A 15,700-nucleotide genomic window follows, 5' to 3' on the forward strand; every position below is an offset into this window, starting at 1 on the left:
AGCAGCTGTTGGCATGGAAACTAACATTACAAGTGGTCTCTAAGGTCACATGTAGTTTTAGTCCTATTAAATGACAATTTGTGTAGTACAATATGACAGAATTTCCTAATTACAATAATCTGGATACATGGATGGAAATATTGATTTATGGAATATAACAAATCACATTAAAACATCTTAAAATCCTTCACTGGAGCATTAAAATCAAGGAGGAAAGAGGAAAGAACATTCTGCTTTGACTAACTAATTTGGTTTATTAATTCAACATGCACAATTTATATTAAAGACTAACATTCCAACAAATTACCCAGTTACACAAAAAAATTCATTGAAGTGCATTATTGATTTTTATTTTCCTTTAAGCTGTAAGAACGACTTGAGACGTATTCCTGTTATCAGAGTTGACTTTATTTAGGCCCATATAAAGCTAAGCACACCAAAACAAAACCCCCAAACTTTGGGTCCAAACAAGTCTGTCACATGCACATGATGCTCAAACTCTCAAAACATCAAAACAAAAACAAAGTCAGGACTGAGATCGAACTCATCACTCTGGAGGGACCTGTTCAGTTTCATGGAGTAACTCATGCCGTTTTGTGCACAAACAGCTGGATGCATTTTCTGACAAGGCCCCAAAAGCAAACATTGGAAAGGGGAAGTGCTGCAACAAAGAAACAAACATTCAAGAAAACTGGATGATTTGGTGATGGCCCAAATATCATCTGTCAAAAATCAAGCAATCAGATTTTTTTTACTAACATGCCAGGAAAGGCAAGCATTAACGCGCACACAGCAGATTTCTTATTCCCCTTTGAAAGCTTCACTCCATTGAATCAGAACAACACATGTACAACTACCATGTTAGTGCTACTTAGATAGTAATGTCCTTGTGCACAAAGCTACTGTATGCTACAGGGACAACGCACAGCTAAAGATTGTAGAAGTTTGCTTTTCTTATACAGTTACATTTTTTTTCGTCCTTAGAGCGCATTTTTAATAGAGTCCACTACATCTGTTGCACTGATTACCACCTACACTTGCAATCGTCTACCCTGCAATAATAAACATCTGGGATTATTACAGGTAATATTATGAAACTATCTGCCTGCTACACCAAACCAAAGGGGGCATTAAAGGGAACATGAGAGTTTTAACTTGTTTTTAGAGACATTTTGTTCAAAGACAGGGAGTGAACCATATGCAGGCCAAAATTCCTCTTTTCCCTATCTCATTGGAGACACAGTGAAAAGTGTTAAAACCCTTTAAACATAACTGCTCTTTTACTTTCCTTGGCTTGGAAACACTGCCGCAGTTGTGCTGTTTGTCTTACAAGCAGAGGGTTAACGGTACATTCAAGCCAAAATGAGACTGGCAAGTTTCTGACCAAATAAAAAGGATAAATGCCAAAAGAACCATAATTTCTTTTCAAGGCTCTGGTGATTAAATAGTTGTCTTCCTAAGTTGTTAACTTCCCAGTTTTTATTATGCATGTTAGTAAGTGCTCAGAAAACCTGGAGTACGGCATCAGGGAGGGGACAAACTTTAGATGACGGAGAACTGGATGCCGTGTTTGTTGAGTCGGTCGACCAGTGTGGTTTTTGCAAAAGCAGCCCCTGGAGTGTAAACTCCTCCCCTGGAAATGAAGAGTTAAAACAGATTTTTAGACTACATTTATTTCATATTGTTGTTTACTCAACTACTGTAGTGTAAAAAAAACAATCTGAAATAAATATGACAAAAACAACACAGTAGAAAATTTGTTGCTATATTTCTCCACACCTGTTTTTAGCGTTCATGATTAAAATAAACTGTTTAAACACATTTTACTCCAATCTATTTTTCACAAATTATCAATCACCCAATTCCTAGATTCATGGTGTGTTGCATTCATATTCAAGTTTAAAGTAATTTACAGGACAGGCTGTAGATGCGGAGTGCGATAACTCACTTCTTGGGCAAGGATGTGGATTCGTTGAGGATCGTTAGAGCAGCTTGTACCATGGCAATGGGTGTGGCCACATATCCACACTCTGAGTAATAACACAGAGACAATAAATAGCCATTAGACATCAGGGACGGTGTTAAACCGGCTATACTGGGTCACTGGCCTCATTAACCAAACAGGACAACAGAGAAAGAAGTGAGCGTTTTACACGACAAGTTTGTCTTAGTTTGTTTTTTGTTCCTGTGTTTATGACGAGTTTGATAAAACATTTTATGATTCCACAGCCTGCTGCTGCTGCTGCAAAAAAAAAAAAAATCAGTAAGGATTTTAAATATCTAGTTACCTGGTCCCTGAACCAGTGTGCGGATCTTGCCATTAGGTTTTCCCCGTGAAGGGTCCTCACCCTCAGTGTATCCCTCTCCATAGAAGGCGAACTGAAAGGATGAGGCTTCCATCTAATACACACAAGGATGCACAGATAACACAAAACAGAGCCTCCTCTTATTAGCATGCTTAACCAGTTCGCAAAATCTTATTTGAACTGGTGTTTTGCGTTAACAGAATATCATAGCCCCTAATTTTTCTGTGCTGTCAACACTTTACCTGCTTTCTAGTTGGTCCGGCTTTGGAGAAAAATCCAAAGGAGAAGAACTCTGGGTGCTGAGAAGGTTGTGCACAAACAACAAACAGACTGATGTATAATTGGTAGAATGTTCAGCTGAAGTCAGTTGTGACATGTGAACCTGTATTATGTCATTTTATTGTTGTTATGAATGCCAAGTTTGATTACCTTGATGAGAAGGTTGCGGCCAAAACTGAATTTGACCAAGAACCAGAACATCATGCCAGCAAACATCATCTTGATGATGTTGCCAATGCCTCCAATTCCTGCATACGCTCCGTACTGAACCTGGGGTTGATCATAACAGATTATTTATATGATCTAGAAACATAGAGGGAGCAATATACACACTGCATGACATCTTAATCTGAAAAGGAGAGATCTTTCACAGTTTTTCAAAAACCTACAATCATTATAATTCAAATAGATGATACTTCAACTGAAATTAGACACTAGTTTCTCTAGGACTCTTCTCTACAAGAACTTCATTTGCATGTGAATCTTTAGTGAAAAATTAACACGACAGAAAGTCATGAAGGGTAAAAAGACTGACTGGTGTGGCCTCATGATCTTCTGCCAGGAAGCGCTGAGTCCTCTTCACAACGGACGGATCAGAGCCCATGAAGGGCACTGTATACTGCTGGATCTCATTACTGAAGAACACTGATCCCCTGCAAATGTACACACACACACACACACACACACACACACACACACACACACACACACACACACACACACACACACACACACACACACACACACACACACACACACACACACACACACACACACACACACACACACACACACACACACACACACACACACACACACACACACACACACACAATGATCAGCCAAACAAATAAACCATCACACCAGATCACACATATACACTGTAAGTGTGTGTCAGCTGAAAACTAACAAGAAATTGTAACCTAAGTTATATGTTTGTGATAATTAAGAAATCATTACATAGCTCTTCCTCTAGAGGTCATTGACAAGTTCATTTCTAAACTTAATGTGTCCCGCTCAATAGATATGGACTAAACCTAATTTTAAACAACCTTAATGATAACAGCAGACTCCCATTTCAGTAGGTATAAAGTCGTCTTTGTCAGCTTTGAGGAAAAGTGAGTGATTGGGTCTATTTTATTTTACCTGCGTTTAATCTTCGAGCCAATAGTAGGGAGAGGTTTGTGATTAAACTTCCTCCTTAGACCCTGGAGCTTCGGGCCATCAGCAAAACCGTAGACAGCAGATTGCCATGTGCCATCGTGGATACATCCGCCCTGATAGAGGGAACCAGAGTAACACATAGAAAAAGAGAAAATATGGAGCACATAAAAAAGGAGAAAGGCAAAACAGGACACATTTGAGAGGAAGATGAAATATGTGTTGCCACATAAACAACAGAAATAAGTGAACAGAAAAGGGGGATGAGGATGGTTGATGGAAAGTGGGTGATCAGGGATCAAAGTGATCCACTTTGTGGAAAAGTAGTTACGTACATCAGGTCCTGAGCCGATGGTCAGAAAGCTCTCCACTGCCGTCAGTGTACCTGAGGAAAAAACACAAATTTAATTATAGCAACAGAAAAAGAGGGAATGGACCACTGCATATCAGAAGCATACACGCAATATTGTGTGTATGTGTGAAGAATATTCCTACCTTTGAACTGATCCCTGGTGTAGAGGACTCCCATGTCGGCAGGTATGGAGTCGAAGCCACAGCTCCCGATGATGTACACACCTTTGTCAGCTGCCTGGCTGCTGTAGTTCAACTGCATGCCCTCAAGAAACTGTGTACAGCCAGACGAACAAACAAAAACATATGCTCTGTTGAACAATGAAAATTCTATACTGAATTGAATTCTTTCTGACAATTTTACCATTATCAGTATGAAATCATGGTGAAGATCACCTTCTAAAACACCATGTGACTGGAGTTCACATACTATAAATACTATGATTGTTTTTCAAAATTTCATCGAGCAGGAAGGTTAATATTGCTTTCGTAGACAAGTTCTGTCCAGATGTCAAGAAAGTGGTGGGATATTTTGTATAATTACAAAGTGTGACACAAAGACAGGCACATATGCCTCATGTCAGGCCTTCAGAGTGCGACTTTGTGTCAGTGAGAAGTGCAGCATTACACAGACAGGAATTTGACAGTGAGGGACAACTGCTGTCATGCGGCCAAGTGAGAGATAAATTTGTCTAACGAGCTACAGCATGAAAGTCAGCACGTCTTCCATTTGATCCAAACACAAACAACAGCTAAGACCAATGTTCAGACATCTGGGGCCTGTTCCTCCATATCTAACCCCGAACTCGGAGTTGACCAACGCTGAGCGATGTGAAGTGAACAAAGTAAAATGCACTGCAACAAAAGTAAAAGAGCGAGAGTTCTAGAAAAGATGCTTGACACTATTATATTTAATCAAGTGTAGTCCAGTCATTCATTATTTAGTAGAATTTTAATTTCCTTAATGGAAGATTAAGTGCTGGAATCCTTCTGTTTGTTGTATTAAATTGCTAAATATATTTATTCGGCGGTAACTTGATGGGAACAAAGTGCTGCTGGCACCAGACGATGAAATAAACAGATGAGTTGAATAAGGTTTATTTATAGACCAATGACAGAGGCCTCGTAGACTAACCTAGTAACAGTTAAACGATTTAGGTGATTTGCAGATGAAAAGACTGAGTGTACATTTTTAGATGTCTCTTGTAAAAAATATTTCACAACAGCCTGTTTTACATATTTAGCTATCAGCTCACATGTAGTCAATGTAAACAGTAACTCAAATGCTGTAGAAAGAAGGGAAGACTACATGTGGCCTATATTTGAAAACTCACTTTTAAACAAGTTTTCATCTGCGCTACAATCATCCTGACTCAGATATATTCACATATCATTAAATGTGATCAAATATGCCATTAGTGCAAAATCAATTGTGTGTCTAAGTCAGTTTTTCTTTAAATGTACAGTAAATCTTTGTCTTTGCAGAGTAAACTGTTTTCTTAACATCCACAGACTGACCTGTTGACCGGTTGGGCAGTTGACCTGTCCAACCGGAATTTTCACTAAACCTGTTTTTCTGGAGAAAAAAACTCAAAAAATGTTTGAGTTCAGCGCTTCAGTCATTGGAGGCAGTGGAAGGGAATATCAAAGCCTTCTTTCAGTTAACAAAATGTTATTAAAAGCATCTACCTTGTTGAGTGAACAATTTAGGTCAAACAAATTAAAAAGACAAGGAGAAATAAATACACACATCATGACAATACTGAAATACAGAGCTATACATACCTGAGGCTCTCCACAGATGTCAATGTGGTGAGCTCCATTCTCCACGCAGGCTTTGACCACAGGCTCACCATAGAATCTGTACTATAGACAGACACACACACACAAAAATGTAATCATACCTTGTGACAGTTTTTTGCAATTTACCCGTTCTTTCTGAATTTGGCCGATGGACGGTTCTCATTGTCTGTAGAACCGGGCGCTGCTAAATCCCTGTGCTGAGTTTCCAGTCACTTATTTTTAGCTGACAGAGTCTACGCTCATTTTATCTGCCCGGATCCTGCTCCACACAGGTGCCACGGTGTGTCACTAGTGCAGCAACTGGTTTTTAACACTGTTTTCTAACACACTGGTGCAACCTGGAGCTGCAGAACCCAGGTCTCAACTAAATCCTTATCAGCTTGTTCACTGTGCTGTCATGTGTCCTGTACATGTGTGTGTGTTCATACGATTCCTATGAGTTGACTGTCTGTCTGTTTAGCAAGATTGTGGGGAGATCAGGTAGAGAAGTAAGTAGTTTGACATGCCAGGGTGTTAGGAGAAGAGGTGCCTTTTAGAAGAGATTAGTCTTCAAGAGGTTCAAAGGTAAACCTAGGTTTTTTTTGGGTGGCGTAATAGTTACAACATAACTGCAATGTCCAAGGTGATTCCTGTACTGGGGGCCCTTGTTGCATGTTATAATCCTCTCTCTCTACCCTGGTTTTATACAAATAAAGAAAAAAATGCAAAAACAATAGTTATTATTATTTAAAAAAGAAAAACTGAACTAAAACACAAACCAAAAAAAAGGTAACTGTGGTTCATTTAGTTGATTCCCAGCACAAGGTTGACTCATGTTACACTACACAGACTTACTTGCAGTGCAAGGTAAATTTTGTTCTGATTAACACTCCTTGTTTCTGTTCCTAATATTATATAATAATATGCTCATAAAGCAAACAGTGAGCATAGCTGTATTGTCAACATAAAAAACTGAAACTGACGGCCTCAGTTTTAACTCATCTGGCATAATGCTGCAGTGAGCAATAGAAGCGGCTACTGTAGTGGAAGAATTTGGACTGAAACAAGAACCTGAATGATGCACAGGACGTGAAGCTGTGGTGCTGGAAACGTACTCTCCATTCTGACTTTAAGACAATGCAACGTATTGTGAGCTGTAAATCAGTGGCCTCCATTGTGTAAATGAAAGCGACTGTGTGTGTGTGTGTGACAGAGAGACAGAGAGAGAGAAAGATGGTGGTAACTTGAGCTACACTGATGCCAAGGGGAGATGCCAACATGAAAAGTGAGGAAAAAATTGGTTTGAATCACGAGAAGGAAAAACCTCTGTGGTAAAGAAAAAATAAACAGTAACAAACTTTTCTGTGGAATCGTCTACTTACAGGCCCCACACAGTTGAGAACAATCACTGCCTGTTTGCACATGGCTGCCAGGGAGTCTGGCTCTTCTACATCTGCAACGAGGATGTCTACCTCGGACCTCAGCTCGGGTTTACCTGCACACACGCATACACAAACACACATGTAAGGATAGGTGTTATAGTATATTTCAATTTCAAAAGTTTGCCTTACAGTTATCAGACATTGGTATTAATAGTTCACATAGTCAAAAATATTCATGATGCAGTTACTGTTATTACCATTTTTTTTAAATTTTGTATTATGATATTACCATATCAGCTGAGGGCATTATATTATAAGCTGTTTTGCCTTAATCACAATAAGAAAATGTCACTTAAAAGTTAGTTAATGTATTTGAATAGTTAAGGTACTAGAGTACAGCTGGCCTTAAAAGTGGATGTAAAACAATTAAGTAACAAAGACTAAACTGGAGTAATACTGCTCAGTGAGAATATGTGTATGAAATGAGCCTTCATGATTTTTAACCTTACCTAATAGGCAACATAAAGTAATCACACATTCCCTCCCACATTTTAGTTGTATAGTGTTAAATAGCTGTGCGTCTAAGGACAGTGGAGAATGAGGAGAAACAGAGTCACTGTCATATAGCAATGTCTGAAAGACGAGTCGGGACCGTTGCCACGTGTGATATTGCATGAAAATACATGAGGAGAAAAGATGAAAAAAAGGACCAATATTAAACACACATGTGGTACAGTGAGTGTATTGAACAATGAGTGAAACCCCTTTTTTAATCTAACTTTCTGTCAGACAAACTGTAAGTGGCCTAAACATTTGTGTGAGTGCGTGCGTGTGTGCGTGTTATCATGGACAAGGACTGAACAGTGAGCGGGTATGTTCCATCAGCTGTTGTACACTCCCTGAAAAGAAAGCCAAAGAGGAGGGGACAACAGAATAACTATCTAATCCTCCATCCTGGAAACTCACATTACTGTCATGACAGCAGAATAGCTCCCTGCTCTGGATGTGGTGATGGACTTAATTTTCCATGTTTAGCATGTTGCTTGGATACAAATCATCACCCTGGAAAAGTATTAGTATTAGCATAGTCATTTTTTTATTTTTTTTTTCATTTTAACTGCATTCTGGTGAATACTATTTCTTGTAGAGCTCACTAAATCAATGAGTCAATAAATGGAAAGCCAATACATAAATTATTAACAATTTAGGCAGTTTATAAAGGAAAAAGTTTGCTGAATACAGCTCATCAAAGTGAGATATCCTGTTTTTCTGTTTTGAAATTAAATATTTTCAACATGTATAGAAATTATATGAATATATTTTCTACAGCAACACCATGCTGTCATATAGCAACCACTGAGCAACAGGAGTGAGCAATTAAATTCCTATTAGCACTAAATACTAATACTGCTACTAATAGTATTGTTATTACTATCATCATTATTATTATCAATAATACTAATAATTGGTAACTTTCGGTTGCAACATCGTGTAACCTTCGGAGTTAAGTCAGAGTTTAGATCAAAGTCTTGTCAAGCTGATCATAATCAGCTGTTCCATCAGTCCTCTTGAAATAAGCAATCTCCCATTGCCGCAAAAACAGTATTTTTTTGATAATTCAGTTTACCAGCTACACATTGCTCCACTTGACGTTTTCCCAACTGAACATAGGGATTAAAGATCTGTCCCTACTGTGACACGCTCATCTACTGGGGCTGTTCGGGTACATACCGAGGACTCCGGCGGCCTGCTCCACAACTTTCTCCAGCTTCTGCTTGCTCCTGCCCGCCACGGCCCACTTCAGGTTCCCCTTCGGACCCTCGGACACGGTCCGGGCCACCTCCTCCACCACAAACTGCCCAGTGAAGCCAGAGGCTCCGAAGATGACCAGGTGGTACGGCCTGCTCGAGGATGTCTCAACACGCGCCATGGTGACAGGAGCCGGACAGTAGGTGCTCGCCTCTCTGTGGAAGTGGATCTGACGGACTGCCGTGGGAGGACCCGTCCGTGCGGTTTTATCAACAGCGTTGTCTCTACTTCCTTAGCAACGTTATGCTAATATGCTAACAGATATTACCAACAGCGGAAGTTTAGCGACCAAAACGATTACTCGGAAAGAATTGCATTGTGTTCGGTGTGCATTTTCAACCTAACGGTAATACGCGTCTCATAACAAAATTCTGTTTATTTTTTTGAATTCGTGTATTAGCCATTAGCACGACAACTTCCTCGAGCTTTTGATTGGTCGTCGCAGATGTCACCTATCAATGACGTCAATCTAATGCGTCAGCAACACCATGAGACGAGTGCTGCAAAATACAAGCTACACGGGGTCAGGATGATCTGGGCTCAATGTCAAGGAGCTTCACCGGCAAACGGAACCCCGAGGGCCTGCTTGAAATCATTGCCGTCATAATATTCGGATGTATAAGATATTCTGCAAGTAGGTATGTATGCGTTTTGTCGCGGTGAAACCACATGAAATAGTAGCTTTGAGTGGCTTAAGCGCACGACTAGCCACCCGGCTAACAACAGTGATATTATGCAACTCTTTAAATTGTTCATGTAACTAACTGGTCATTTGTGCATCTTTGACCAGTGAATGAGAACACTCCAGCGAGGTCGACACGGTTAAGCTAACAAATGTCAAGCAGAAGTTTCCGTGCCCACGTGTTAACATTGTAGACTGTACCCATTGCAAAACACGTTATATAGGTTTTTGTTTATAACATCAATCTAATTGGTTATCAAAAGTCGATTATTATTATTTTAGTGTAGCTGTCTTACCGACCTTTTTAAGTAGGACATTTTAACACATCTAAAGGGGTTCGAGGCTAGGTGATAAAATATTTAAGAATGATGATGGTACATTTTTAACTGTTAATGCTACTGTTGTTAACGCAAATTGTTGGTCATCTTAACATCCTTTGTCCCTTTTCTTTCCCCTTCCCCCCAGACAGTGACGTTTGGAGAGGCCTCTCCCCTTCCTCTCCTGTTGCTGTAAGTCCACTGGCCCACCATGTCCATCCAGATATGTAGAGTGGTGGAGTTGGTGATGCGCTCTGCTTGCTGCCACAGCATCAGAGGTCGATCCTGCTTGCATAAGGCATTGTTGGCCCCTGTGTGTCCCTCTGGCCTCTGTGTTCCTGTGCTTCATAGAAGGGCCTATAGCCTGGACTCTCTGTCTTCGGGCCCTGGTCGGCCAACACTTGGTTCAAGTTCACAGCAGCCCCGCACAGAGAGGACGTCCCCATCCGCAGCACTCACGCACAGGAACCTGTCTGCAGTGGCTCTACAGGTAGGAAGTTATTTTTGCTTTCGCCTCATCTGAGGCACTAATCTTGCACTACATCATGGTTCAGTATTTGTATGATGTGTTTTTGCATAATTAGCATCTTTCTAGATCAGATATCACAAAGTGTCTCACACTAACAGATGGACACAGTATACAAATAATATCCTAAAGGGACATTAAAAGAACAATACTTATTTTTAAAGGTGCAACAGGAGAGAGTTCCAAAGTTAAGCAGCCACAGTCTTAAAGGCAAAAGTTTCCTGTAAAGTGAAAAAATACACATTCATAGAAATCCGTACTTAATGCAATACAATGTTTAAAAATCAGAGCAGAGGGAAAACATTACAGTGGTTTTCGATATATTGTGGGGTTTTTCACGTGTTATTGATTGTTTTCGCGTTACTTGTATTTATGTCTTGCTTCAGGGCCAACGTCGTTCATTGGGCCAGTATGACTTCCTAGACCTCGGGGAGGTAGAGGACAATGTTCGCCGTGCTAAGGCCTGTAAAAAAAGCAGACACTTTATAGTGGACCCACGCCTGGCTAAAGTGGTAACACAACATCTAGATCCTGAGGACGTGAAAACTGTTATCTTCGAATGTAATCCAGGTACACATTTATACAGTGTTTATATGTCAGAGTTAAACACTGAGGTAGGATTGATGTATGAATTTTTGTTCTTCTGCAAATTCATTTATTCTGCAGCTTTCATCCTATTTGACAAAGTACACATTTTTTTTGTAGTGTGCCATAGAGAATGGCACATATGTATTTTTATTATTTAGAGTTTGTCCACAATATATTTTTCTTGTCAGTGAAACAACACATTTGATAGGCTGTGTTTTTGTCTGTCTTTTCTTAGGTCCTGGGGTGTTGACTAGGACTCTCCTAAATGCTGGAACTCAGAGAGTTGTGGCTCTTGAGGGAGATTTGTCCTTCCTACATGATCTACAGGTGACACTAACATCTCTAGGAATCAATCTTAAGTTTTTATCCTTACGCAGGCTCAACGAATCCTCAGTTCTGACCTAAATCACTGTAAATATTAGGTGTTTTTTCTTCAATAAATGTTTTCCTCCATGTAGCAGCTTGACAAATGACAGAGGTTTTTATATTGTAGGAGTTGGAAGGTCGTCTTGATGGTCAGCTGGAGGTAGTTCACTGTGACTACTTTAATTTAGATCCTATCGGTAATGGACACCTGAAAGCCCCCGCCATGTTCACTGACAAGCTGTTCACTGATCTGGGAATATCAGAATCTAGCTGGACTGATGGTAAGACAAGGAAAACATGTACACAAACAAACAGTGCAGCAGACGTAAGACACTGCTGTTTCAAATTGACTGTTTCATACATAGGAATAAAGGACAATTTGTTCCTTAGTTGAACCTGTCTGACTGTAAACAAATTTTCTTTCATACGTGTTATTATCCTAACATGTATGATGTCCCAATGTTGAACCATTTGATTATGAGAACATTTTATTAGTAGCTCATGGGTTTCAAGCATTTAGATGTAATGTAGTGTGTGTGTGTGTGTGTGTGTGTGTGTGTGTGTGTGTGTGTGTGTGTGTGTGTGTGTGTGTGTGTGTGTGTGTGTGTGTGTGTGTGTGTGTGTGTGTGTGTGTGTGTGTGTGTGTGTGTGTGTGTGTGTGTGTGTGTGTTTCTCTTTCTCTCTCTCTCTAGACATCCCAGTGAAGGTAGTGGGTATCCTGCCCCAGATTAAGGAGCGTAGCATGCTGCTGAAGATGGTTTACGCTTTGTTTGAAAGACTGTCTGTCTACAGATATGGAAGGGTTGAGCTCAATCTCTTCATAAGCGAAAAGGAATACCTGGTAAAAAAAATGAGAGCTTTTTAACCTCATAACCTCTGTCAACACAAATAAAGGATGAGTATCAGTTAGTCTACTGATCAGAGTATAACTAGATGTATTTTTGTTTGAATGAGGATGAGGTTGGCTAAACCAATGCTCCTGCATCCATTCAGCTCAGATCTTCACTTCATCACTAATCATGCTGACAACACAATCACCTGTCGATACTCAGGGAGACTAGAATCTGGTAGTGGGTTTTTTTTTATCCTTATGTAAAATATCTTGCAATTATGTCTCCAACAGAAACTGATGTCACGTCCAGGTGACATGTTGAACTACAGAGCTTTCAGTGTCCTCTGGCAGATGGCCTGTGAAATCGAACTATTGCACAAGGTACAGTATGAAGGAGGGTGGCAAACAAATATTGTGATTATTTACATGTCAGGTGTGTGTGTGTGTGTATATATATTTATACACACACATATACTTCCTTGAAGCGAAGAGATCATACCACCACAAATTCCATGTTTCCTCACATTTCCACAAGAAGTTGTCTAATTGTCAATCCTCTCATCTTTGTCTTTGCAGGAGCCATGGGAGTCATTTGTAAAGTCTAAACAGAGTGCACCTAGTCCTAAAGGCAGGGTAAGGAAGACGGGCAAACTCAATCATAGCTACACATGTACAGTGCATGTGGAATTCAGACCCATTCACTTTTTTTAAATTTTTTGTTTTGTTTTTATGCTAAAAAAAATAAATCTGGTTATTCAAAACTTCTTCCATTGAAGAATTATGGAGGTCACTGTGCTCTTGGAAACCTTCAATACAGAAGATTTGTCTTATTTTGTAGACTTCTCCACATCTGTGCCTCAACACCATCCTGTTTCTGAGCTCTGCAGGGAGGCTGCAGCATATTAAAATGTGAAAAAAGGAAGGGGTCTGAATACTTTCTGAATGCACTGTAAACTTGACTGGTGAAGCGCACAATTGAATACAATGTCTTTCTCCTCCCTGCCTCCCTCCTTTTACATATTAGTCCCCTCATCTTCCCAATGACCACCTGTGCCTGGTGCGTCTGCGTCCACGGGCTGATCTGTTCTCTGGAGGCCTCACTACCTCTAATGCTTTAACTCTGGTGATAATGATAAAACAGTGTCTGGCAAAGAGGAAGGTCAAGCTCATTGACATGCTCAAGTAAGCAGTGCACACTGGCCGTCAGCCCAATTACTGTTCATATTGCATCAAACAGACTAACATAAACACTGTAATAATATCATAGGCTGTTCCAGTTTAACATCTCCCTCTTTGTTTTTTTGTTTTGCTTTTTAGTCTCTGGTCACCAGACACTGGGAGTAAGCTGTTATCTGAAATGGGCATGCAGGAGGATATTCTAACGGGACACGTATATCCAGAGGAGTATCTCCAGCTTTTCCAGTTGATGGACAAGAGCAAAGAGTTTACACAGAGCTGGCTTTATGAGGAGATCCTGGAGAACACACTGAGAGAAGGTTGGGGGTAAAATATAGTCAAACAGGTCACAACGTAGAGATTTATGCAATTTCAATACAAAAAGAAACATACAAACACATATTTGTAATAAGATGATAAATAATAAGATAATAACTTATAAAACTTGGAACATACATATATAAAGAAACGAGTAAAGAAATAATATAAATGTTAATTACATAGTCATAACCTGACTGCATAAACTGTAATTGAGGATGACGAAGCAACAACGTCAAATTACTCCCTCTGTTGTCCTGGACCAGGAATCACATGAGTTGAGATAAAGTTTGTGTTTGGACACAAAGATACTGTATACAATCCACTTTTCATATAACTGTTTGTGAGTATGGGGGGAATGTCACTGGAATTAAGATACTTTACAACTTTTGCAAAAAATAAAGGGATTAATAATCGGTTAAATACCATAAAAAAACTCCCTGTATGAACACAACAGCAGCATGTCCATGGGGCTGAAAATGGATGAAGCAGGTCATGCAAATTGAGATGTACTACAGCAGCTGACAGCAGCTTCACAGAAGTATACTTACCGTGTTTCTTGTATAAATATGTTCCAAACTGACATCTGACATAAGGAGAGTAATAGTGCAGTAAGTGCACAGCACAGGAGGCTTGCATATGTAAAGAATTGCATTTTTTCACTGTATAAATTCATGTCTTGTATAATTTTGTATATTCACCATGAAGGCTTCTGAAAGTGTCCAAGACGTGTCTAAAATGATTTTTAAACAACTTATTAAATCAAATTTTTGACAATAGAGTGTGGGGTAAAAACTGATTTCAGTCCAGTTTTAGTTTGTGGTTGTACCATCAGTGCTCAAACATTGGCAAGTCATTGCGAGACCTCAACGAGACAAACCTGCTCACACAAAATCAAAGTCTCTCTCCTTCACAAGATGAAGTGGGGGCAGGGCACAGGCTCATCCAAAAAACCTCTTTCAACAACAATGGGAAGGATGAGGGGGAAGAACAGGGAAAGGAGGCATACACAGGAAGAGGCAGGGAGGAGGATGAGGAAGAAGAAGAAGAGGAGGAATCAGAGGAATTATCCAGAATAAATCTATCACTTGGTGTGATTTATTAGGTTGGAAAGATGTGGACTTGATTTTGTTTTTATGAGCACTATTTTCATGTCATCAATGCCAAGCAGTTATACACCTGCACATAACCATGACTTCTAAAGAAGAAATGATTTTACTTTAAGAGAAAAACTTTAAGAGTTTGAAATGCAAAGTTCACTTGGAGGAGTCCACGGGGTTATGTGGCCCGGAGTTCCTAATATTTAAACTTATCAAGTAGCTGTCCATAAAGACCCGTTTGCCATCACAATGAGGTTAGATGGGTCAGTCAAGAGAAAGGACAGTGAGCAGAGCAGAATTGTATTTAGAGTCCCTGGGTGACAAAATCCTACTGACAACGGAGACAGCAGGTGGCGACAGTGTTGCAGCAGCAGCGTAGTACAAGCTGTGGCTGTGAAGTTGTGAATGAAAATATGTTTTCAAATAGCGACACATACAGGAACCTGCCTCTGTAGACTCACACCAATGTTGGAATTTAAAATCATCAGTTATGATCATAGTGACAGAATACCTCATGAAATAGACGTGTCATCGTAAGCGGGCGTTTATTCAGAGTATTGTGGGAGAATAATAAATGACTGTACCATAGTCTGGTTAATGTTCTGCGACGTGTGGAGTTTTATATTAATGAATGTATGATCGCTTTCTACTAAAACCAACGAAGCCAACATGCGTGTCTGTGATTGACTCTGAATATCGGTTGTTGATTAATCAGCCTGGCTACG

General features: G+C 39.9%; 2 protein-coding genes across 3 annotated transcripts; one reads left to right on the forward strand and one right to left on the reverse strand.

Moving 5' to 3' along the window:
• Positions 1-386: 386 nt before the first annotated feature.
• Positions 387-9,474, reverse strand: LOC118302472 (saccharopine dehydrogenase-like oxidoreductase). Its single transcript, XM_035628632.2, has 12 exons — positions 8,993-9,474; positions 7,262-7,374; positions 5,883-5,963; positions 4,242-4,371; positions 4,082-4,131; positions 3,732-3,862; positions 3,121-3,238; positions 2,736-2,855; positions 2,549-2,605; positions 2,289-2,400; positions 1,949-2,030; positions 387-1,633 (listed from the first exon to the last, which is right to left on the reverse strand). The coding sequence occupies exons 1-12, from the start codon at positions 9,189-9,191 to the stop codon at positions 1,543-1,545; spliced, it is 1,284 nt and encodes a 427-aa protein (XP_035484525.2). The 5' UTR covers positions 9,192-9,474; the 3' UTR covers positions 387-1,542.
• Positions 9,475-9,539: 65 nt separating this feature from the next.
• Positions 9,540-14,654, forward strand: tfb2m (transcription factor B2, mitochondrial). Of its 2 annotated transcripts, none has more exons than XM_035628630.2 (10): positions 9,540-9,704; positions 10,218-10,559; positions 10,982-11,165; positions 11,419-11,510; positions 11,677-11,830; positions 12,242-12,390; positions 12,673-12,762; positions 12,958-13,014; positions 13,406-13,563; positions 13,699-14,654. In XM_035628630.2, exons 2-10 carry the CDS (start codon positions 10,281-10,283, stop codon positions 13,886-13,888), a joined length of 1,353 nt encoding a protein of 450 aa, XP_035484523.1. In that variant the 5' UTR covers positions 9,540-9,704; positions 10,218-10,280; the 3' UTR covers positions 13,889-14,654. The 2 variants fall into 2 exon arrangements, with proteins under 2 accessions (XP_035484523.1, XP_035484522.1); XM_035628629.2 differs by having other exon boundaries at positions 9,541-9,708.
• The last annotated feature ends 1,046 nt before the right edge of the window (positions 14,655-15,700 follow it).

The sequence above is a fragment of the Scophthalmus maximus genome, chromosome 4 (assembly GCF_022379125.1).
Source record: "Scophthalmus maximus strain ysfricsl-2021 chromosome 4, ASM2237912v1, whole genome shotgun sequence".
Taxonomy (NCBI): Eukaryota; Metazoa; Chordata; class Actinopteri; order Pleuronectiformes; family Scophthalmidae; genus Scophthalmus; species Scophthalmus maximus.

Coding starts and splice junctions, on each gene's coding strand:
- LOC118302472 (XM_035628632.2), bottom strand. CDS start 9,191: ATGGCGCGTGTTGAGACATCCTCGAGCAGGCCGTACCACCTGGTCATC. Junction 4,132..4,241: donor CACCAGGGATCAGTTCAAAG/GTAGGAATATTC, acceptor TTTTTTCCTCAG/GTACACTGACGGCAGTGGAG. Junction 2,856..3,120: donor AAGATCATGAGGCCACACCA/GTCAGTCTTTTT, acceptor GATCAACCCCAG/GTTCAGTACGGAGCGTATGC.
- tfb2m (XM_035628630.2), top strand. CDS start 10,281: ATGTCCATCCAGATATGTAGAGTGGTGGAGTTGGTGATGCGCTCTGCT. Junction 11,511..11,676: donor CCTTCCTACATGATCTACAG/GTGACACTAACA, acceptor TTTATATTGTAG/GAGTTGGAAGGTCGTCTTGA. Junction 12,391..12,672: donor TAAGCGAAAAGGAATACCTG/GTAAAAAAAATG, acceptor TGTCTCCAACAG/AAACTGATGTCACGTCCAGG.